Genomic DNA, 22,816 nt, shown 5'->3' with positions numbered 1-22,816 from the left:
TAGTGTTTCGTGAACGTGTGCATCGAAGCCCATGTTGCCGCCAGGCATATGTCTTGTATGGGTGTGTTAGCCAGGAAAGCTATTGTAGCACCCTTTTCCTTAGTGGAGTGGGCACATGTCCCCTCTGCTAGCTCTTGTCCTGCACGTTTGTGGCAGAGTTGAATTGTCTGTGCGATCCATCGTGCAATAGTGTCTTTGGTTACTGCCTTTCCCATGAAACTGTTGGCGAATGACACAAAGAACTGTTTTGTTTGCCCGTGTCCCTTCGTCCTCTCAATGTAGTGCATGACTGCCCTTCTGGCGTCAAGGGTGTGCAGAGCTCGCTCTGCCCTAGTTGTTGGTTTTTGGAAAAAACTCGGTATCTGTATAGACTGGTTCATGTGGAATTTGGATACCACCTTCGGCATGAAGTGTGGGTCAGTCCTCATCACAACCCTATCATTGTGTATTTGTATGTAGGGTTCTTGTAGCGTTAGCGCCTGAAGCTTGCTTCCTCTGTGTAAGGACGTTATTGCAACCAGGAAAGCTGTTTTCATAGTTAGCATCTTTAGGGAGGCCTTGTGAAGCGGTTCAAAGGGCTCTTTCATGAGTTCCGTCAGGACTATGTTCAAGTTCCATGCAGGTGGAGGCACCCGCTTGGGAGGTGCGATCTTTTTCGCTCCTTCCCGGAATCTCTTCCCCACCTGTGATGTGAAGAAACTCCTGCCCGTTCTCCCCTTGTGTAGGCGACTATCGCTGCCAAGTGAACTCTCAGCGAGGATGAGCTAAGGTTTTTTTTCTCCAGCAAGTGCGTCAGGTACCTCAGCACCGTGGAGTCCTTCATTTTATGTTGAAGTCCTTCCTTTCTGCACCACATTGTGAATCTTTTCCATTTCGCAACATAGCACTTCCGAGTACTGGGCCTTCATGCCTACCGAAGGACCCTCAGAGTGCTTTCTGGTAGTCTCAAATGTGCGAACTCTATGTCCTCAGGAGCCACGCTACTAGGCTCAGGCTCTCTGGCTCTGGGTGTAGCACCTCTCCGTCCTGCATGGAGAGCAGGTCTTTCCTCTTGCCGAACCTGTGGGGTGCACACTGACATCTCCATGATCTGCGAGTACCATGTCTGCCTGGCCCACTGTGGTGCGACCAGTATCAGGGTATGTTGCTCGCTCTGCACTTGCTCAGTACTCTGTGCATCAGTGGTATCGGGGGAAAAGCGTAAGCAAATGTCCTGGACCAATCTATCCATCGGGCATTCCCCAGTGACCCCTTCTCGGGCTGTCTGGATACAAAGTTTTAGCATTTTGCATTCCGGCGTGTGGCAAACAGGTCCACTGATGGCGTTCCCCATCTGTCGAACAGCCACCTTGTCTCCTGAGCATTGAGCTCCCACTCGTGGGATGCCGATGTCTGTCTGCTCAGCCAGTCTGCCTGTATGTTTTCTTTCCCTGGTAGGTGTATGGCTAGCAGGTCTATCTTGAGAGGGATGGCCCATCTCCATATTCTCCTGCGCCAGCGTTGAAAGCGCGGCTGACTGTGTCCCACCCTGCTTGTTGATGTAGAACATCGCGGTGGTGTTGTCTGTTTGTAGCAGCACTTTGTGCTTGCACAGCCCTGTTTGGAAAGCTTTCAGTGCAAGGAAGATTGTCTTCAATTCCAGGTAATTGATGTGTTTTGTCGCATCTGTTGGTGTCCACAGTCCCCTCACCTTGAGCTCCTCCATGTGAGCGCCCCATCCCTTCAGGGATGAGTCTGTGGTGATGGTCACTGTTGGCGTTGGGGGCGTTAGAGGCTTCCCCCTTGCTATGTTCTCCATGGTCCACCATGTCATCTCCTTCTGCACTGCGTGCTTTACAACCACAAGATCCTCCCAACGGCCTGTAGCTTGTGACCATTGCTCCTGTAGCCATTCATGAATGGGTCTCATGTGGAGTCGTACATTTGGTACCAGGTGGATGCATGATGCCATCATGCCCATGATCTTGCTAGCAGTCCTCACTGTCCGAGCTTGTCCCTTACGGTAGAGGCGAGTTTACTTCACCAGCGCCCTCGCCCTCTTCTCGCTGGGGAACACCTTGCCCTGTAAGGTGTTGATCTGTGCTCCCAGGAAGATCTTCACTTGTTCCTGCTCCATTGATGATTTCTTCCAATGGATGGAAAAAAAACCCAGGCTTATGAGCGTGCTAGTCACTGTATGTGCGTGCTGTTTGCATTTCTGGTTAGAGTTTGCTTTCACCAGCCAGTCGTCCAGGTAAGGGTATACGTGTATTCCCTGTCTTCGTAGATGCGCTGCAACCGCTGCGAGGCACTTTGTGAAGACTCTTGGTGCTGATTTTAGCCCGAAGGCTAGTGTCGTGAACTGGTAGCGTCTTTCTCCGACGGTGAACCTGAGCATATGCTTGTGCTTTCCGTTCATTGGGATGTGCAGGTAGACGTCCTTGAGGTCTATATCGTGACCATGAAGTCCCCGATCTGCAATTGCGGGAGCACCTCCTGCAGGGAGGTCTGTAGGAGAGTAGGGTCTGCAATCCTATGATTCCCTCCAGATTTTTGCTTTTTGCTTCACTGGTTTACGACTTCTCTGGCTGTGGGCCTGCTAATCAGACCAACAGCCTTGCTGTTCTCACTAAATTGACACGTGTACCTTAGGTGCATTTACCAATTGGTACTGGGCCACCTTATCAGACCCTGTAACTCAGGGCATAGGTGTACCCAGGGCCTACCAGGGGCTGCAGCATGTATTATGCCACCCCTGGCTGGCCATCTAAATCTGACACAACTGGCTGCAAGACAGCTGGGGCAAGGTGGTGTAATCACCCCTTGCTGTAGATATAGTATACCTATATCTAACCTTAAAATGGACACTCGTCTTCCTATCAGTCACTCCTATGGCAGGCCTTGATCATCCTGAAGGCAGAGTGCTTGGAATCGTGTGAGATGGTGCTCTGGCATGAGCTGAGCCCGTTTGCAGCTTGCGGAACCAAGTCCTAATAGCTGTTCCATGATAACGCATACCATATACTCTTAAGTGCATTATAATCCTCTCAGTTATATGCCAACTCTGGTATCGCTTTATCAAAACATGTCGAGTAAGGTGTCATACGAATTGGAATACTAACCCCTCGCCAATTCTGGCAACTGGGTTAGCATTCCACCCTTCTAGAGGGACACGACATGTATGTAACTGTGAACCCCGGTTAAAGTTAACTCGAGCCTCAGCATCACAAAATGGATGCTGCCACCACAGACACAAGTCTGACCTCCTGCTGCTGGGAGTCCTTCCAGCGAGGAGAGCTTGGACAAAGGGTTTCCTGTCAGGGGCGGTGCTAGCACCATCCCAGACAGGGTTTTGTGTATCCTGGGTAGGCAGGGCTGAATAGGAAGGTGACTGCAAGTGGCACCCCGGTACTCACTACTCATAGGCCGGCTAGAACCAGTTCCAGGGGCACACCAGCCCCTGAGCTGGGGAAAGTCCGGCATGGAAGAGGGGTGTAACCACCCCCTTCCTGGTCCCACCCATGGGCAGGACCTAGTCCCGTACCAGCCCCTTTCTTTAGTATAAAGGTGGGAGCGGGGACCCTTCCAAATTAGATAATTCCGAATCTTGATGACTTTCCACGAAAGAACTCTTGAACCTTTCAGAAGACTCTCCCTTGTGGCTAAGGAGTAGCCACCCTGCACAGCAGGCACCATCCAAGCGCATCGCGGTTTGCTGAAGTCTCTCCTCCGGATCAAGACTGCCCAGCTCGACGAGACCCGGCTTCCCTGGCACCTCTGACCTCTACCTACATCGTCAGCTCAGCTGAGATTCGTGGGTGTGACGAGACCTCGAGGGACCAGCCATCTTCAGGACTGCACGACGCTTGCCCAGCACGACCGCCGAGGGATCCTCGAGTGAGTGCTTTGGGGTGTGAGAAGCCCTAACCCTGAGCAGCTCCAGCACCGAAGTCCAGCCCCCCAGCATCCACGAGATCTGCGTGGGGCCCTTCTGCTCTTTGCTGCTCACCGCGTTGTCCGGCTACTTGCCTGCTGGCTTGTGGCCCTCCTGACGATGCACCACGACGACAACACCGCTGGTCTGGTTGCTCCAGACTGGCCCTTGCTCCCCTTCAACAGAGGAACACCCCGGACCCTCCTGGTCCACTCCAGACGCCATTTTAAGTCCACCGCGTGGGCTTGCATTTGCCAAGACTTGTTGCCCCAATCCTGGGTCCAGCGAAGTCGACAGCAGATACCTTCGTGGGACAGCTCGCACCTCCATCCTGGTCGCCGACAACGCCTCCTGGTCCGAGAGACTGCAGAGCCCAGCGTCTCCCACTCACCTGGTCGAGGTGACTCCATCCGGTGCCATCCTGGTGCCCATCTAATCACTGGCTAGTGATTCAGAACTTGGTCCCCTCTGCTTACAGGTATCCTCCATCACCGATCCAGGCTTGGATCCCCATCGAACTTCATCACTGGTCGCCTGCCAGCAACAACTTCTTCCAGGCTCAATAGACTGCAACGAGGATTCCCGACGTCTTTTCAGACCTATGCAGACGCAGCCCCTGGGCTAGGTAATCTCAGCATTTCGGTGCTCCAGCATAGCTTAACTATCCAAGGGTCCAGATCCTTTTTCGTTTCAGCTCTACCTAGTCGGACTCGTCCGATAACACTAACTTTACGAAATCTAGCATCCATAGACTTTGTCCCGCATCCCGCGTGAGAGTGCGCACACTGCACCCGATCTCCCTAGGCCTCCTGCTAGTAATCTGAAGGTTCAGAAGTCCAGTCCTAGCGATCCTAAAGCCTATTAGAGTAGTACTTACCTGCTAGTAATTTCGCATTCCACTTTTAGAGTATATGGTTTTTCGTGCCCCTCAGGCATTTGTGTATATTGTGCGACTTTCAGTATTTTCATAAGAGCTTTGTATTGTGCTTAGCGCCCTGTCCTCATAAAGAGTCCAGGGCTGTTGTGTTCTAAATAAATATACTTTTATTTTCATAACAACTTGTGTGGTGTCCTTTCACTTGGTGTTCAAGGGGTATATGTGATGGTATAACAGCTGGCTTAACACGCCCTCTACAGTCTAGCCTGAAGACTGCTCTTGTCCATGCTACTAGGATAGCTGGTCTACGGTGGACTTACAACCAATCATCAATAAGGTTTGTTTGGACTGATACAGTGATCACTAGAATAGTGAGCACTGCATATCAGGCCAACTTCTCACAAGGTCATTTTGAATTTTTGCGTTCTTATGAATTTGTTCAGGAACCTTAGGTCCAGAATGGGTCTCATTGTCTCGTCTACCTTTGATACCAGGAAGTACGTTGAGTATATTCCTTTTTTTCTTTCCTTGAAGGGACCCCCGTTCTATGGCCTGCTTCCGCAGGCGTTTTTACTTCTTCCTGAAGACGCTCTAGCGGTTTGCTTGCTAGTGGTTTTCTTTTTGGTTTTCTGCTTGTTGGCCTCCCCTTCAACTCTACGCAGTATCCGAATTGGATGATATTGAGGATCCATTTGTCTGATGTGATTTCTCTCCATTCCTGGAGGTAAAATCTTAATCTTCCTCCCACTGGTGTTGTGTGGTCGTAGGTGTCTAGTTTGTCTTGACCCCTCTTTGTAAGTGTTGCCCCCTGGGATCTTTTCTGTGGGCGGGCACACAGTTTTTTTAAGTCACTTAGAGGCGGGCTGTTGTCCCCCTCTTCTATTCTGTCCACGTCCATTTCTCCCTCGAAAGGACTGGCCTCTTGGTTGGTACTGCCAGGGCTGCTTCTGCTGACCTTGCTGAGCCTGCGAGTCTGCCTGGTGTGTTTGTTGGAAAGAACAATCACTAGGGGGTATAGGGGGAGAGGAATAGGTGAGGCAGCCCCCCACTCACACAGTATTTAAACAAATGGAGCCTCACCTACATGTGTACACATCCATATAAAAACCCACCAGGGATAGGGACCCCTTCTTATTAGTGTCCCCAGGGATTTGTCAATGACATAAATCCTATGGTTGGGATGTGAATGGTGTGTTCAGGATGCTGTGTTGCACCTCGGGTTTGAAACCTGAGATCCTGAGCCAGGCGTGTCTTCTTTCAGTGACACCCATCATCATGAGCCTGCTGGAGGTGTCTGCTCCATCCAAGGCCGTCTTAAGGCAAGAGTTTGCCGCGTTCTTCCCTTCAACCAATTTTTCGGCCTTTTGCCTGGCATCCTGGGGGAGCTCCTTCACCAACTTCCCCAGCTCCTCCATGATCTGGTACATGTGCCTGTTTATCAGGGCGTTGGAATTAGCCATGCGCCAGTGGGTCGCGGCATTCAGTTCGATCCTTCTGCCCACCAGATCCATCCTCTTGCTCTCCTTATCCGGTGGTGGTCCAGAAGCAGTGGGCACGTTATCCCTCCTCCTTGCTGTGGCCGCGATAATGGAGTCTGCGGAGACCGTGCCCTGAATGTAGGGTGGGTCTTTTGAGGAATGTTTGTATTTTTTCTCTGTTCTAGGAGTTACTGCCTTGCATGTAGCGGGCTCCCTGAATGCTTCCCTCCCCTGAGCCAAGACGCTGTCGAGCATTGGTAGGTACTGGCTCTTTGTTTGAGTGAGGAGCAATGTCTCTAGAAGGAAGTCTGCTTTCTGCTTCTCTTAGTCGAGCTTGAGTTTGAATGCTGCTGCGGCAGCGTTTATCACAGCGTTGTAGGACCAGATGTCGTCCGGCGGCGAAGGCCTCGAGGGATACGTGTCAACCGCCTCCTCCGGGCTGTCGGTGTTGACATCTAGGTAATCCACGTCCTGCAAGTCAGAGGGGGCCGACTCTGCGTCCGTCCTGCTGTCCTCTTCCTCCCCATAGTTATAACTATAGTAGGGGCTCTCGTCCTCCTCCTGGTCGTCGACCACCTCGACGTCCGGGTCTTGTTCCTCGACGGCCTCGTCGTCCTCCTCCTCCTCCTCGACCACCTCCATCACTGGTGGCTTGGCCTTGTGTGGGATCGTGAAGGTTTTTATCTTAGCGTCGAATTCTTTCTTCCGCTGCAAGATGTTTTCCATTTTGGCCTCGAGGCGCCTTCTCTTTTTCTCCATCTCGGCTGCATGTTCCGCGTCGGATGGGTCGGCTGCTCTTTTCGGCGGTTGGCTCGGCGCCGTGCTTTTCGGTGCCCGAGGTTGCGACGTCGAACCGGATTTCAGGTCTCAGTTCGGCGTCTGTTGTTTAGGGTCCTTCTCCCTCGGCGTCGATCGATCCTTTTCTGGGACAATTTCCGACTACTTCTGCTGTTCAACAGCTCTGGGCGCCGGGGACTCCTTCTCCGAGGATCCGCTGGGCCTGTGAGTAGTTGCGGGCGCCAGATGTTTTGGCGCCGGCGCTTTCGGGGCCTTGCCCTCGTTTTTTCGAGACTCAGAGACTCTCGGGTTCTTGGGGGCCGGAGAATCTCCTACCTTATCAGAAGTCTTTGAGTAATCTGTCTCTACAACCGTGTAGCTGTCGTCTTCAGCGCCGGCGTGGTCCTCTTCCTCGGAGGACATCCCCAGCTCGTAGAGGGATGGAGTCGGGGCCTTCCCTTGCAGGGCGGCGTGTGCTGCCCTCTGTCTCTCTCTCACACGAAGGGTCTTCGGGGTGAAGACGGAGCAGGCGTTGCAGTCCTTGCTTTCGTGATCTACCGGTAGGCAAAGGTTGCAAACCGGGTGCTGGTCCTTCTGGGCGTACTTGTGGTGGCAGTTACGGCAGAACTTGAACAGCGTGTTGTCCATCATCGAGCGCTCAGGGCCTCCCTGGTCGCGTGTTTGTCAAAGATCTGGCGTTTTTGTCGAAGATCTCGCTGAATTCTCCTTCTCCTCTGCTGACTCTTCGTCGATGAAGTCTCCTGGAGTCTTCAGATGAATTTTCTTTCTAAGTTCTGTATTTTCCTTCTTCTTCCCCAAAAATGTCTGGAGCCCAAACGGGAACGATCCAGACCCGACCGCGGAAAAAAAGAATCTGAAGATGGCGCCCAGGAGTGGGAGCTTCCGCAGGAAGCATACAGACGTCACCGGAAATGCACCCAAGGAGGTGTGACGCCAACGCGTACCTGGGCTGCATAAAAAAAAAAAAAAATAAAAATAAAAATAAAGAAGACTATGAATCCGGATCCAACCACAAGACCGCGGAATAATGCACAGCATAGTGAATCCAGAAACATTCACGCTGCAAAACCAAATCTATATATACTTGTTACATTAGCAAGGACTATCACAAGTGATACAAGAATGATTGCAGGGAAAGCTCTCCTCATTGAAAAAAATTCCTCAGGACTGCCTGTCCAACAGCTGCATCATTCTTCGTAGAAGAATCTAGGCAGTAGTGCTTCTTGAAGGTATGCGTACTGCTCCACGTCGCTGCCCTGCAGATGTCCTTGATAGGGACTCCTGAAAATAGAGCCACTGACGATGCCACTGATCTTGTGAAATGTGCCCCGACTCTTCTTTCGAGCGGTTTGCCTGCTTCTTGATGGCAGAACTGAATAGCACTGGAGATCCAGTGAGAAATGCTGTGTTTGGACAGCGGAAATCCCTTCCGCGGGGCACTATAGGAGACGAACAGTTAAGATTTCCTAAAAGGTTTCATGCGCTCCAAATAGAACTTTAGACACCTCTAAACGTCCAAAGAATGTAACGACCTCTCTGCTGGAGTAGTAGGTCGCGGGGAAAAAATACTTCAAAATAAATGGTTCATTCAGACGGAACCTTCGGGATGAACTTTGGATTCGTCCGTAGGACCAGGACATCCCGCTTGAATTGAAGGAAAGGTTCCACGATTGTCAGTGCCTGGAGCTCGCTAATCCATCTGGCCGATGTCAATGCCAACAGAAGAGCTAACTTCCAAGATAGGAATTTAAGGTCCGTTTTGTGAATAGGTTCAAACGGTGCTCTCATTAGCTGAGCCAAGACTAAATTAAGTTGCCAGACTGGTGGAGGAGGACGGACTGGAGGAAAAACCCTGAACAGGCCTTTCAAGAACTGCTTGACAATCCTAGCGGACCAAAGCGAAGGACCTGGAGACGTCAGTCTGAACCTCGAGATGGCTGCCAGATGAACTTTAACAGAAGAATGAGCCAACCCTGATTTACCCAGCGACAGGATATATGGCAAAATCTGATGCGGAGCTGAAGTGTAAGGGTGAAAATGATGTTTCTGACACCAGAGGCCGAACCTTTTCCATTTTGCCCTATAAGTTCTGTTCGTACTTGGAGCTCGAGCTTGAGACAAGATGTCCCTACACTCCTCGGTGACGTTCAAATCCTGGAATTCACTGTATTCAGGAGCCACGCTGTCAAGTGGAGTGAACTCGGGTCCGGATGGAATACTTGACCCCGAGACCTCGTCAACAGAGAAGGAACCAGTTGCAGGCGAATTGGATGGTCCTGAGAAAGCAGGAGTTGTGTACCAGAACTGTCGGGGCCACGCCGGTGCGATCAAGATCATTCTGCACGGCTCCGCCTTGGCTTTCCTGATCAACCTCGAGATTAGGGGTATCGGAAGAAAAGCGTAAAAGAATGCGCCGTACCAGGCAAGCGAAAGCGCATTCCCCAAGGACCCCGGATGGTGATCCCTGCTTGCATAGAATCTGCATTTGGTATTCTCCGGGGTTGCAAACAGGTCTATGGTCGGGGTACCCCAGACCGAGAACACTTCCTCCAGAATGGTTTGATTTAACTCCCATTCGTGACTGATCGATTTCTGACGACTCAGCGCATCCGCTGTTATATTGAGCAAACATGCAAGGTGTTCCGCTGTCAGAGCAATATTGTGAAGAATCACCCAATCCCAAATCAATTGAGCTTCTCTGGAAAGGATCTGGAATCTTACCCCTTTCTGCCTGCTTGTCGATATAGTGCATGGCCGTTGTGTTGTCCGTCCGGACCAGCACTGGACAATTCCGAATTCGTGGCAGAAAAGCCTGCAAGGCTAATCGGATGGCTTTGAGTTCTAACAGGTGTATGTGGCACTTGCGTTGAACTGGATCCCAGTGACCGCTCACGTGCAGTTCCTGGAGCACCGCTCCCCTGCCTTCTAACGAGGAGTCTGTGGTGAGAACTATGGGAGACTGAGGAAGCGTGAATGTTAACCCTTTTGCGAGGTTGTCTTTCACCAACCACCAGCCGTATGCTCTTTTCATTGCTGGTGTTACCGTAACCCTGAGCCCTCCGCCTGGTACCATTGCTTGTCGAGCTGCTATTGCAGTGGACGCATTCGCAGACTGCAATGTGGAATCAATGGTATGCAGGATGAAATAGATCCGAGCAATGACTTGTAGAGCCGTACTGACAGGGGTTTCCTCTTTAGCAAGAGGCTAGCCGATCGCATCAATTAGTTTTGACGTTCCTCCGTTGGGTAAGCCTTGCAGCATTTTGTGTCCAGGATGGATCCCAGAAACTTTCCTGACCTGGATGGTTGAAGAACCGATTCGTCCTTGTTGAGCCTAAGACCCAGGTGGTTGAACAGTTGAATGCAGGACGTAATGGCCTTGGAAGTTCCCTGGAAAGATGGAGCCTTGACCAGCCAGTCGTCCAGGTAGGGAAAAACTTCCAGAGATTGTTTCCTGAGGAATGCTGCCACCGGAGCAAACACTTTTGTAAATATCCTTGGTGCAGACCGGAGACAAAAAGGAAGTACTTTGAACTGAAAATGGCTCTTGCCTACTGTGAAGCGCAAGTATTGTCTGTGAGCTGGATCGATCGGCAAATGGAAATAAGCATCCTCTAATTCCAGAGACGCCATGTTGTCTCATGGATTTAGCAGACGAAGAATCTCCTGGAGAATGACCATCCTGAAGGATAGCTTGATGAGATAGGTGTTGAGCTCCCGTAGATCTAATATGGGCGGCATTTTCTGTTTTGCGAACCAGGAATAACCTGGAAAAAAACCCTTTCCCCCTTTGTGAGAGAGGTACAGGTTCTATTGCCCCATTGATGAAAAGCTGGTGGGCTTCGAGACGTAGCAGTCAGATGTTTCGAGACGTTGGCACCTGGAGCTCTGCTTGGAGGAAGTTGTTGAAATTCCAGCGTGTGGCCACTCTGAACAATATTCAGGACCCACTGGTTTGATGTAATAACCTTCCAACTGCTTAGACAATGAGAAATCCTGCCCCCCACTGATGTCATCGGAGGGGTAGGAACAGTAGAAAGAGCAGTGAAGCAGCTATTGTCGTTAGGAGTTATCCCGTCCTTGACGACCTTGACGCCCTCTCTGAGATTGGCGAGAGAAAGACGCCGACTGGCCTTGGCGCTGATTGGAGTATTGAGGTTTGTAAGATTGGGAGGATTGCGAATAGGATGAGTACCACTGTTGGTTGCCACCTCTGTATGAGGAAAAACCTCTCCCTCTTGCACCTCTGAATGGAACTTTGTGGTAGTTCAAAGACGTTAAAGACTTCGCCGTGTCCGTGTCCTTCTTGATGCCTTGAAGAGCTTCATCCACATGCTTTCCGAAAAGCATGTCCCCATCGTATGGCAAATCTAAGATCTTGTTCTGGACCTCCTGGCGAAACCAGGTTGCCCACAGCCAGCCTGGACGCCTTAACACGGTACAAAAGGGAGTGGTGATGGACGGAGCATCTGAATCAATCAAACACTCGCACCCAGTCAAAAGATCTGGGTTTAATCCATCACCGTTCTTTAGCCCACTCTGCCAACCCAGTTCAGACATGGCTATATGCAAATCAGTCTGACCCTGTGCCTCATGGGAACAGTCCAGCCCGAACTGCCAAGCCATGTGTTCCCTGGACCGGAAACAAGCTTCAGAGGACCGGTTTCTGGCACTCCAGCCGTCTTCAGCCCGGAGGAATGGATCTCGTAGACAGTGGATTGATCGTCGACTGTGTCGACGAGCTCGTCGTCATCATTATTAAAGCTGCCGTCGTCGACGTAGTCGTCCTCTTAGTCGTCGCAGCCGTCGACACTACCTTCGCTGTCATAATCGCCGACGTCGAGAATGTAGACACCATCGTCGACGAGCAGGAAACACACACTAAACGTCAACGAAGCCACAGTCAACGGAGCCATACGGGAACTCTGGTCTTTCTTAGAAGCGGTCATCGACGTACCTTCTTATTTAGTCGTCGACGGACGTTGTTTCTCGTCAGGCTTCGATTCCTGGGGGACAGTAGAAGGTTTCTTGCCTTCCTTCTCCTTCTGAGATGGTGGAGAAGTAACAAACATCTTTTTTCACTTTCACTTTCTTGGCGGTGTCCGTCTCCACAGCCTGCCCCAGCCTCTCCTTTTCACCTCGGTGAGGAGATTTAATGAGACTAGCCCTTTCAGACCTATCAGATGTATTTTGCAAGGCTTTGAAAGGTGGCGAAGTAGAAGGGGATGACTTACCCCTCTTCCTGGATCTTCTGGAGGACGCAGCTGATGAAGTCTAATTTAGATCAACAGTTCCATATAGCTCTCTTTACATAGGATGCGTTTTATTCCATCTGTTTTCTTCCTATGTTTGGAGAAGTAATGTAGTCTGGTCTACGTTTCGACCCCGTAAGATGTAAGGGTTAATTGAAACCTCATTCTGGGGTCTTCATCAGGACTTGTAAAAGACGAGAGCGCCTACAAGTAAAAGAATTTAGAGTGAATGTATCGCTCCCCTTGACTTAAATTACAAAGGGTTACCAAGGGATAGGGGCTCCTATCTAATGGTAAGATAGTTAGAAGGAGGGACACTTACTGGGTTTCTCTGTTAAGCGTAGTAGGCCCATCAGCCGTTATATTGAAGTAAACTTCGACTTTTTTCACCATGTAGTTTTACTAACATTCCCCATATAATCTTTTTAGAACCACAGGGAATTGTGACAGCTTGCCCGCCCCCACCGCGACCTCCAAGACTTTGATAAGAAATCGGACTAAATTGGATGGATGTTTGCCATATCCCAGTAAGTGTCCCTCCTTCTAACTATCTTACCATTAGATAGGAGCCCCTATCCCTTGGTAACCCTTTGTAATTTAAGTCCTCTTAATTAATTGCAGGCTTAATCTTCAACCATAGGAACCGATGATGGTCCTACAACAACGGCCACTGGATGGCCCCATGTAAAGTATGTACTTTATTATTCGCCAGTCCCTTTACATTTTAGACTTACTCAAGGGGAGCGATACATTCACTCTAAATTCTTTTACCTCTAGGCGCACTCATCTTTTACTATGTCCTGTGAAGACCCCAGAATGAGGTTTCAATTAACCCTTACATCTTACGGGGTCGAAACGTAGACCAGACTACATTACTTCTCCAAACATAGGAAGAAAACAGATGGAATAAAACGCATCCTATGTAAAGAGAGATATATGGAACTGTTGATCTAAATTAGACTGTAAAGGTCCTATTGAATTTTATTGGGATTGTGTTATGGTCACAACCCCTTTACCCACTCCCCACACTTATCCCATCACACCTATCCCACTCAACTACCCTTTTTTCTTTTCACTGAGAGTGCGCCAATGGATATTTATGAAATCACAATGTTACAACTTTGATTGATAAAAGTTCAGTTTTTTTGTTTTTTTTTCTAAATAATTTCTTTATATCTTTCACTATAAATGAAACGGAATGAACAATTTACGGAATTTAATGATTGACGCCAATTTTCCGTTTACTTCGGTGTTAAATAAATTGTGCATTGAACATATCGGACTGGCCAACATTTGAGTTATATAATGTATTTATTTTGACATTTAATGTTCTGAAAGAAATTAACTCTGACCCCTCCATATATACCTAGTTATTGACCCAGGTCAGGTAGTTTTAGGGTGTACCCCGTTAAAACTTATCACCCACAAACCAGTGGCCTGCTTGCCAGCAGCCACCACCCGGATGCCCCCTTTTCCCAATTGGATAACATTGGGCGTCAACACTCTGCACCCGGCCGCCCTAGTGCCGCTGAGGGTGTAACAACTAACCCTGGGGGACCCCCTGAGTCTAACCCAAGAACCTTAACTCCCACAGTTGATTACTTACCTGTGAACAGATAACCAGTTTTTCCTCAATAGGATAACATTGACAATTTTCTTCCAAAAAGCTTTGAAGTGTGGAGTTTTGAAATCTAAAAATATTCTTTAAAAATTGCACAAATAACCAAATTTATTTACTTACCTGTTTACAGGAAATGTCCCAGTGCTGAATCTAGGCATCAAGCACGGAGTTAAAAACGCAACGTAAAAAGTAACTTGCCTGTAATTTACTGAAAAAGACTATTTATTTCAATGTACTGTATTTGCTAAGTGTTGCAACCTACTGCATCCACTGTAAATCTAACTAAGTACAAATGCATTTTCAAACTGTTCTCTATCCAGTAACTTATTACTGAAAATTATTTAATGCTTACCTGTGTCAGGCTTTGTGGTTTCTAAAAAATAAAACAACTGTACATATTTTTATACAAACACAATTGACCTAGAGTTCAGTTATTGAGTGTTTGAAGTCATTTGCTAACTGAGTGTGAACCTCAAATGCTTAACACGGTCCTCTGATACTGCCTTACTGCTCGACCACTCTACCACAAATAGAGCAAGTTTAACCTCTGCCTACCGCTGGGGTCACTTGGTCTCTGTACACACTATACCTCATTTTGGTGTAGTTCTATAGAGCTAGTTTCCTACAGAGCCCTGCTAGGCCAAAGAAAGAGGAGAACCTTTGCAAGGGGGGCTGAAAGGGGATCCACAGCCTTTGCTGCGCACCATGCCACAAACTTGTTCCATCTACAGGCATATACCATTTTAGTGGAGGGTCGCCTGGCTGCCAAGATAACAATACAGACTTCGGGAGGAAGGTCGAAAGATGTCAACTGTTGCCGCGCCGTTTAATCTCCACGCAAGGAGGTGGAGACTAGACAGGTTCGGGTGGATGGCCATCCCATGCTGCTGCGACAGACGATTCTCCCAAAGAGGCAGTCTGATCGGAGGATCGATGGCCATGTGTAACAGCTCAGGATACCAGACTCTTCGTGCCCAACACAAATGACTTGGGCCCAGTCGCGCTTGATCTTCAGAACTCTGGTCAGTAGGAGGAAAGACGTATAGAAGACTAACTCCACCAACAACGAAAAGTGTCACAGAGCGAGTGCCACCTTGGAAATTGCACTTACAAGAGCTGCGGACATTCGGCTTCCTTCGGTGGCAAAGAGATCTATCCAAGGCTCTCCCCACTGCTGAAAGACCTTGCACAACCTCCGAGTGAAGACGCCATTTGTGATCCATCATACACCTGCAGCTGGGTTTGTCCACCCTGGGTTCAGAGAAATTGCCAGGTGTTGAACCACTAGAGATTTGCCCTGATGTTCCAGCCAAGTCCAGAGACGGAGAGCCTCTTGACATAGGATCCAGGTCCCGACCCGCCCTGTTTGTTGCAGTACCACATGATGGTGGTATTGTCCGTGAACACCTGCACTACTCTTCCCATGGGTAATTCTAAGGTGAAGAATCCATAACCAATTGCCTCTTCCAGATGTGCTCTATTTGTGGTAGTGTGGGTGAGCAGCCTTAGGCTTAACACCTTCAATGCTACAGCAATTCATCCCGGATGCTGCACTTCCTTGAATCCCATTGTTCATGACGAGCTGAGCTAGTCATGAGCATGGAAGGTGTTAACACCGAAGAGTTTGACATTTATTGCACAACATTGACCAATAATGGACACACACCACTCAAGAAGGATATCCAGACCAAATTTAGAAAAATATACTTTGTTTGGATGTTTATTATTTTAAGATCAAGGTCTTCACAATAAGGTACATTTTTAAATAAAAATATTTTTACTTTGAAAAATCGATACTTAAAACTTTTCAGAACAGTTTAATGAAAAACAATATCACTGTTAAACAGGTAAGTAATACCCTTACAATTCCAGTCTTCAGGACCAAAGGTCAGGAAGGGGCATAAGTCAGGTGAGTACCAAAACTGCACCACCAGCGGCACAGGGATGGCCAGGTACATAGGTCAAATTTGAAGTTTGACAAAATGCTTTTCAATTTAGTGGGGGTGCTTGGAGCCATGCTGCTTGCAGATACGTAGATCAGTTGCAGAGGCCAAGCTTTTAGGGTTAGCACAAGCACAAGGGGCCAGAAAGCAGCAACAAACATACACCACCAGCGGCACAGGGGCAGCCAGGTTCAGGGTGCACAATTAGTCTTGCTCGCCCAATGCTTTCCAATAGGTTTTCTTCTTTTGGCAAACAGGTTGCAGGTATGGCACTGGAGGTTGCAGGAAAGGGAGGGGGGGGGGGCAACAACAGCAGAGATAACTAGAAATGTAGGGTTTCATAGAGACACAGTCTGTTCAGCAAGCGATTATTAGCAAGCGATGACCAGTTTATCATAAACCCTATTTTCCTGGCAGGTGTTACTTCCTCTGCGTGTCTTTAGTACTCAGACATAATTAGTTGAGTTGGTAAACAGCCACCATGCAGAGGCATAGTGCGCTGAAGTCAGGCTGTGAAGTTTGTACATATGATGTCAGGCCCCTTAACCATTGTGGTACCTGCTTTAGTTGGAATTCTGTGCACTATGCAGCAAAACTGTTGTGGCTCATTACGTATCTAAATGCAGATTACTACTTTCTGATGGCTGGTTTGGAGTCATTTGTAGGCCAAAAAGAAACAGCTTCAGCTGCCGCTTTGTACCTTGGGTGGGGAATGCATGGATAGCCCAATGAGACGAAGGTAAGGGAGACCGTGCTAGTGACCGGATCAGCAAAATAGTTGGCAGATGCTAAGGCGATGGCATGCGTTTTCAAAATATTAGTAATTATTAACAGCTCAGTTCTCCAAGAACCTCGTGTCCACTTTGCTACTTTCAAATACCGGGTAATAAATACATTTCGTTCACTACTAAATATATATATACACACAACAATCACTACTTACTGCTTATTTGTATCGATTATGAAATTGATTTTATCTCCAGTTTCCAGCTGAGAGCTTCCATCAACATCATCAGGGGTGTAGGTTAGATAAAATACTTCCTATGAGGAAACAATCTTTGAGTTAGTATAAACTGCCCCATTTTTAATATATTGAAGAAAATGAATGTAAACTAAAAAATATTTTAATGGTATGTCTGAAATTTGAAAACCGTTCACAATCAAAAACATGGGCTTCAAAAGTGTATGCAAGCGTGGGAACGCAGCTCTTGTATGAAATTTAATTTGAATAAATGCATAAGGTCAAGCAAGTTATGTAGATTTTGTAGAATAAGTTAGCACCCCATGGACGTCAATTCACCAAAATGTCAGGGTTAGTGGAAGTGGTATCATATACCCTTAGACCTTAATGATATCACAGGAAGTAACTTTTTCCCCCTCGACCATGGCATCACAATGAGTAACTGCTGTGTATTACAGTTAAAACACATCGACACCAGCAAAAAGTGGGGGTAACTATGCCTAGGACCTGCTTACATCAACCATCGAACGAACTTCCACCAGCCCTCTTATTCACACTCATCCTATCATTAGTACTGACTTGCACTCATTCATTTTCACTGATTAGTGCACTCACACTGAATCACTGACTAGTGCACTCACACTGAATCACTGATTCACACTCACACCCATATACTACTCACTCATTTTGATGCACAAAACCACGTTTTCATATATAAACATGCATGCTCAAACATACATGCTGTCTCGCCCAAAATCACTCTCGCCCATATGCACGTCCACAACATACATTAAAACCCTTTTATTTTTGTTCTCTAAGATGCCAGGGAAAGTCTAGATTTGGCTGCTCCAATGTTTATTAAACCAATAGTGAATAATAAAGTATTATTTACTATTAGAACATTGGAATGGTGGGAGCTCCATTGAAAACAATGGAGTGCTCTGGGCTTATATTGGCTGGTATAAGCCTGGAGCTCCAACATTCCAATGTTTCTTTGTTCACAGTTCTGGCTGTGAACAAATGCTTCAGGGAGCCTAAGGGATTCCAATCCCCTCACGCTCCCATAAGGCTTTGTTTTTTTTTGGTAGAACATTCTGCCCTCTAGTGGCAGAATGTTTTAATAGCCTTATAGCCCTTCGTAGCTGGACTATACCGGCTATTAAAGTCCCTCTCCCTTGTTAAAGGCGCTTTAACGTTGGAGAGGGCCTTTAATAGCAGGTATAGCCCTCTACGGTGGGCTATAAGGCTATATTAATGTAATAAAAATGAGCAAAAAACTAGGTTTGAGCCTGACCCCTAAAGGACGTCCATGTAGCACCAGTCACTTGGGAAACTGACAAACATGAGATAAAAAAGTGTTAAAAAATCATGACAGTGGGTGGCTAAGAGCACTGCAATAATCAAAGTGTTAGGGTCTTATGATATAGAGGAATCTCCTAAACCATGCATTACCAAGATTGTTTGGCCCTCTCCAAATGTAGGATCTGGTGAAGTGGATAAAAGCAATACACAAATATCCTGGGACTAGTTCATTTAAAGTAAAGTGCCCAAGGGGGTGTGGCCAAGTCGCCAACCATAATGGCCGCACGGAGGTGAAGCTCCGCCAGCATCCATCGGATACAAGCCCCCTTTGGGGCGTGTGGTGTGGGCACAGGATCGAAATTGCCATGCAGTAAATATGAACAGTAGACAGGTCAGAGCTGTATCGGGCTGGACTGCTGTGGAGTCCTAGAGAGAAACAGCGGAGCATAGAGGGTGGAGCGTGACGGCCGCCAGCAACGGGCCTAAGACAGCGCAGTGACAAGATACCCACCCGGCAGGTGAGCTTCGCCTGCTGGCAGAGAGTAGAGCGGGTATGGCGGATCCTGCGGGGCCGATCGAGCTGCTTCCGGGGGTCTGCGGAGGCCCATGAACAGAGACCTGGGCGGCGCTGGCGGGTTGCTGATGCGGCCTGAGATCGCCGGGCCTGGGGCGCAGCCGAGCTGACTATAGTGGAACAATCTGGACCGGTTGGTGTAAGTCAGCCCAAGTGTGCAGGAGGACCGGCCTGGCATTGTGGAGACGGGATTGGTGCGCTAGAGATGCACACCACCCCCCTCACACCCCCCTCTGTGTTGACTACTGGAACTTTGCTGCTCGGGATTGAGGCATGTGCGGCTGTCCACTGAGACAGTGGAGGTGAGGGGTGGCCTGCGGAGCGCTTAGCATTGTGGGCTGTGCCAGGGCTCCTGCACGAAACCCCACAGTAAAATGTAAATGTAAAATGATACTTTTATAGTGCACTACTCACCGCAAGGGTATCAAGGCGCTTGTACGAATACCGCTGTGGAACCCATCCTGGCTTTCCCTGTGAGGCGTCCACTCCTGGGCACCCCCAAGGTGGAGGCCAGGCATCCTTAGCGTTGTGGGGGCCGTTGTGGAGATTAAGCAAGGTATTGCCCAGAGTTGCAGAGTGGGACTCCATGATTGGAAGTCCTTTGGGGACTTGTTTCCCCGGGGGAGGTGGGGGGGGGGGGGGGGGGGGGGGGGGGAGATTCGGGGACATCTCACAAACTGAAGACGCTCGCTTCGTAGGCGCTTCACTCATGGACCAGTTTGACTTCAAAGGAAGCTGCGGAGCGGAATATCCACCTATCTCGTAGAAATAGATACCTTCACACCACTGAAGCTACTCATATCAGACTTGTATCCAAACTATACCGTGCTGGTCTAGAATACCTGCCAAAGTGTGACAGCAGGGTCAGGGATGCTTGGGAGGTAGAACTGGTACATCCCATCTCAGACAATGTATGGAAAGAATGTTGCAAATACACCCGCAAGGTCTCTAGCAACGACAGGCATAAGCTGATATATTATAAATATTTGCAGAGGGTATACATGGTGCCGGTAAAGATGGCACGCATTGACACATCCTGCACGGCTAACTGCCCTAACTGCCATTCATCAATGGCAGACTATATCCACATGACATGGACATGCAGTAAGGTGGTGGGGTACTGGGTGCAAAACTTCACAGCACTGCAACAGATGACAAGTCTTCAAGCTGGGCCATCTCCACTACTGGTGCTACTGGACTACGTTGTAGACCTTCCCAAAGCACTGTGTAGGTATGTTGGTATAGCACTACTCCTTGCTAAGAGAGAGTTTGCGATTCATTGGGGTCGCAAAAGCACACCAACACTTGAACAGTGGCTTCACAGTTTAATATATTGCGATACCGATAGTGAAAGGTTTGCTAAACAGCAGCCTATTACATCTAGGCCTAAAGATATTTGGCAACCCTTATAAGACTATTTGAGAAATAGGGTGCATGATGAGAGTAGCCAGTGAGCACAGAATACAATGATGTTGGACCGGGATGGATTATAGACACAAAAGTGTGGGGAGCGGGCGGAGTTAGGCAGTTGTGCTGTTGTAGAAGCACCTAACTGGCTTTAAAAGACTGGGAAATAGAGGTAACATGGTTAGGTGGGCTGCATGATGGAGCTAAGAAATGCAATACCAAATGTTAGGTTATTGATCATAAGGATTGGCATTCTGTCGATGTCTTGGATATTGAAGTGCATTGTTGTCTGTAGTCTAAATGATATAAAATGAGTGTTAACAAAAAAGTGCAGTGCCTTATGACTGTTGGTGAGGGTGTAGGAAGGTACATCCTGACTATGGTTGCCCCCAACTTTTTGCCCTGTGTTTTAGCTGGTTTTTGACATAGTCGACCTGGGATCCTGCCAATCAGGACCCCAGGCCTACTGCTCTCTCTGTAAAATGGATTCCATGTACCTTAGGTACATTTCCAATTGGTACTGGGCCACCTTATCAGACCCTGTAACTCAGGGCATAGGTGTACCCAGGGCTGCCAGGGGCTGCAGCATGTATTATGCCACCCCTGGCTGGCCTCCTAAATTTGACACAACTGGCTGCATGACAGCTGGGGCAAAGTCGTGTAATCACCCTTTGCTGTAGGTGTAGTATACCTAAACCTAACCCTAAAATGGACACACAGATTCCTATCAGTCACTCCTATGGCAGACCTTGACAATCCTGAAGGCAGAGTGCTTGGAATCGTGTGAGATGGTGCTCTGGCATGAGCTGAGTCTGTCTGCAGCTTGCGGAACCAAGTCCTAATAGCTGTTCCATGATATCGCATACCATATACTCTTAAGTGCATTATAATCCTCGCGGTTAAATGCTATCTTTGGTATTGCTTTATCAAAACATGTCGAGTAAGGTGTCATACGAATTGGAATACTAACCCCTCGCCAATTCTGGTGACGGGGTTAGCATTCCACCCTTCTAGAGGGACACGACATGTAGGTAACTGTGAACCCCGGTTAAAGTTAACTGAAGCCTCAGCTCCACAAAATGGATGCTGCCACCACAGACACGAGTCTGACCTCCTGCTGCTGGGAGTCCTTCCAGCGAGGGAGGCTTGGACAAAGGGTTTCCTGTCCGGGGCGGTGCTAGCACCGTCCCAGACATGGTTTTGTGTGTCCTGGGTAGGCAGGGCTTTACAGGAAGGTGACTGCTGAGTGGCACCCCGGTGCTCACTACGCATAGGCCAGTCTGAACCAGTTCCAGGGGCCCACCAGCCCCTGGCCTGGGGAAGTCCGGCATGGCAGAGGGGTGTAACCACCCCCCTCCTAGTCCCACCCATAGGCAGGACCTAGTCACCGGGTCAGCCCCCTTTTTTAGTATAAAGATGGGAGCGGGCCCCCTGTTCAAATTAGATCATCTTTGGAATCAAGACACGACTTTCTGCGAAAGGACTTCAAGATTTCCTTCTTCAAGATTCTCCCTTGTGGCTAAGGAGTAGTCCACTGCATCAAGCGGGCACCATCCTAAGAACACTGCGGTCTCCTGCAAGTCCTTCACGAATCCGACGACCCAGCTCGACGAGACCCGGCTTCCCTGGCACCTCTGACCTCTACTCACCTCTACAGCAAAGCTGAGAACCGTGAGTGCGACGAGACCTCGAGGGACCGACGATCGCCAAGACTGCACGACTTCTTTGTAACAAGCCCACCGAGTCTTCCACTGGTGAGTGCTTTGGGGTCCGAGAAGCCCCAACCTGGAGCAGCTCCAGCACCGAAGATCAGCCCTCCAGCATCTCCACGATCTGCGTGGGGCCCTTCTGCTTTTGCGTGCTCACCGCGCTGTGTGGCTACTAGCCGGCTGGCTTGTGGCCTTCTTCACGACGCCCGACGACATCACTGCTGCTGGTCTGGTTGCTCCAGACTGGCCCTTGCTTCCTTCTTCAAGAGAGGCACCCCGGACCCTCCTGGTCCACTCCAGACGCCATTTTAGGTCCACCGCGTGGGCTTGAATTTGCCAAGGCTTTGTTGCCCAATCCTGGGTCCAGCGACGCCGACAGCTTCATCCATCGTGGGACAGATCGCTCCTCCATCCTGGTCGCCGACAACGCCTCCTGGTCCGTGAGATCTGCGGTCACAGCGTCACCCACTCACCTTGTCGAGGTGGCTACCATCCGGTGCCCTCCTGGTGCCCACTGACTACTGGCTAGTAGTCTCGAACTTGGTCCCCTCTGCTTTCAGGTGTCATCTTCCATCGATCCAGGCTTGGATCCATCGAACTTTCTTCACTGGTCGCCTGCCAGCAACTTCTTTCTTCCAGGCTCCTATATGTGTGGTAAACAGCTGGCTTAACACGCCCTCTTGAGTCTTTAGCCTTAGACTTCTCGTATCCACGCTACTAGGATAGCTGGTCTATAAGGTTGACTTACAACCAATCATCAATAAGGGTTGCTGGACTGATACATAGTGTTCACTAGAATAGTGAGCACTGCATATCAGGCCACCTTCTCAAAGAGGGTACCTGAAGGAAAGGTTTGACATTCTGTGCATTACATGGTGGTGAGAAGGTGATTAAAACATTTGTGAAAGTACTTTTGGATTAATCTCCCACTAGTAGACTACCTGAGGCACCCTGCTTAGCTGGCTCACAATGTTATCCATT

At 48.9% G+C, this 22,816-nt stretch overlaps 1 protein-coding gene across 1 annotated transcript in view; it reads right to left on the bottom strand.

The window, feature by feature from the left end:
• CSDE1 (cold shock domain containing E1) overlaps positions 1 to 22,816 on the bottom strand; it is a 689,720-nt gene that overhangs the window by 505,013 nt on the left and 161,891 nt on the right. Inside the window, 1 exon segment of the mRNA XM_086923281.1 lies at positions 16,826 to 16,923. Coding sequence (XP_086779407.1) covers positions 16,826 to 16,923 — 98 coding nt within the window.

The sequence above is a fragment of the Lissotriton vulgaris genome, chromosome 5 (assembly GCF_964263255.1).
Source record: "Lissotriton vulgaris chromosome 5, aLisVul1.2, whole genome shotgun sequence".
Lineage (NCBI taxonomy): Eukaryota > Metazoa > Chordata > Amphibia > Caudata > Salamandridae > Lissotriton > Lissotriton vulgaris.
The sequence above is the reverse complement of the archived record's forward strand: the minus strand, read 5'-3'. Positions and strand labels throughout refer to the sequence as shown.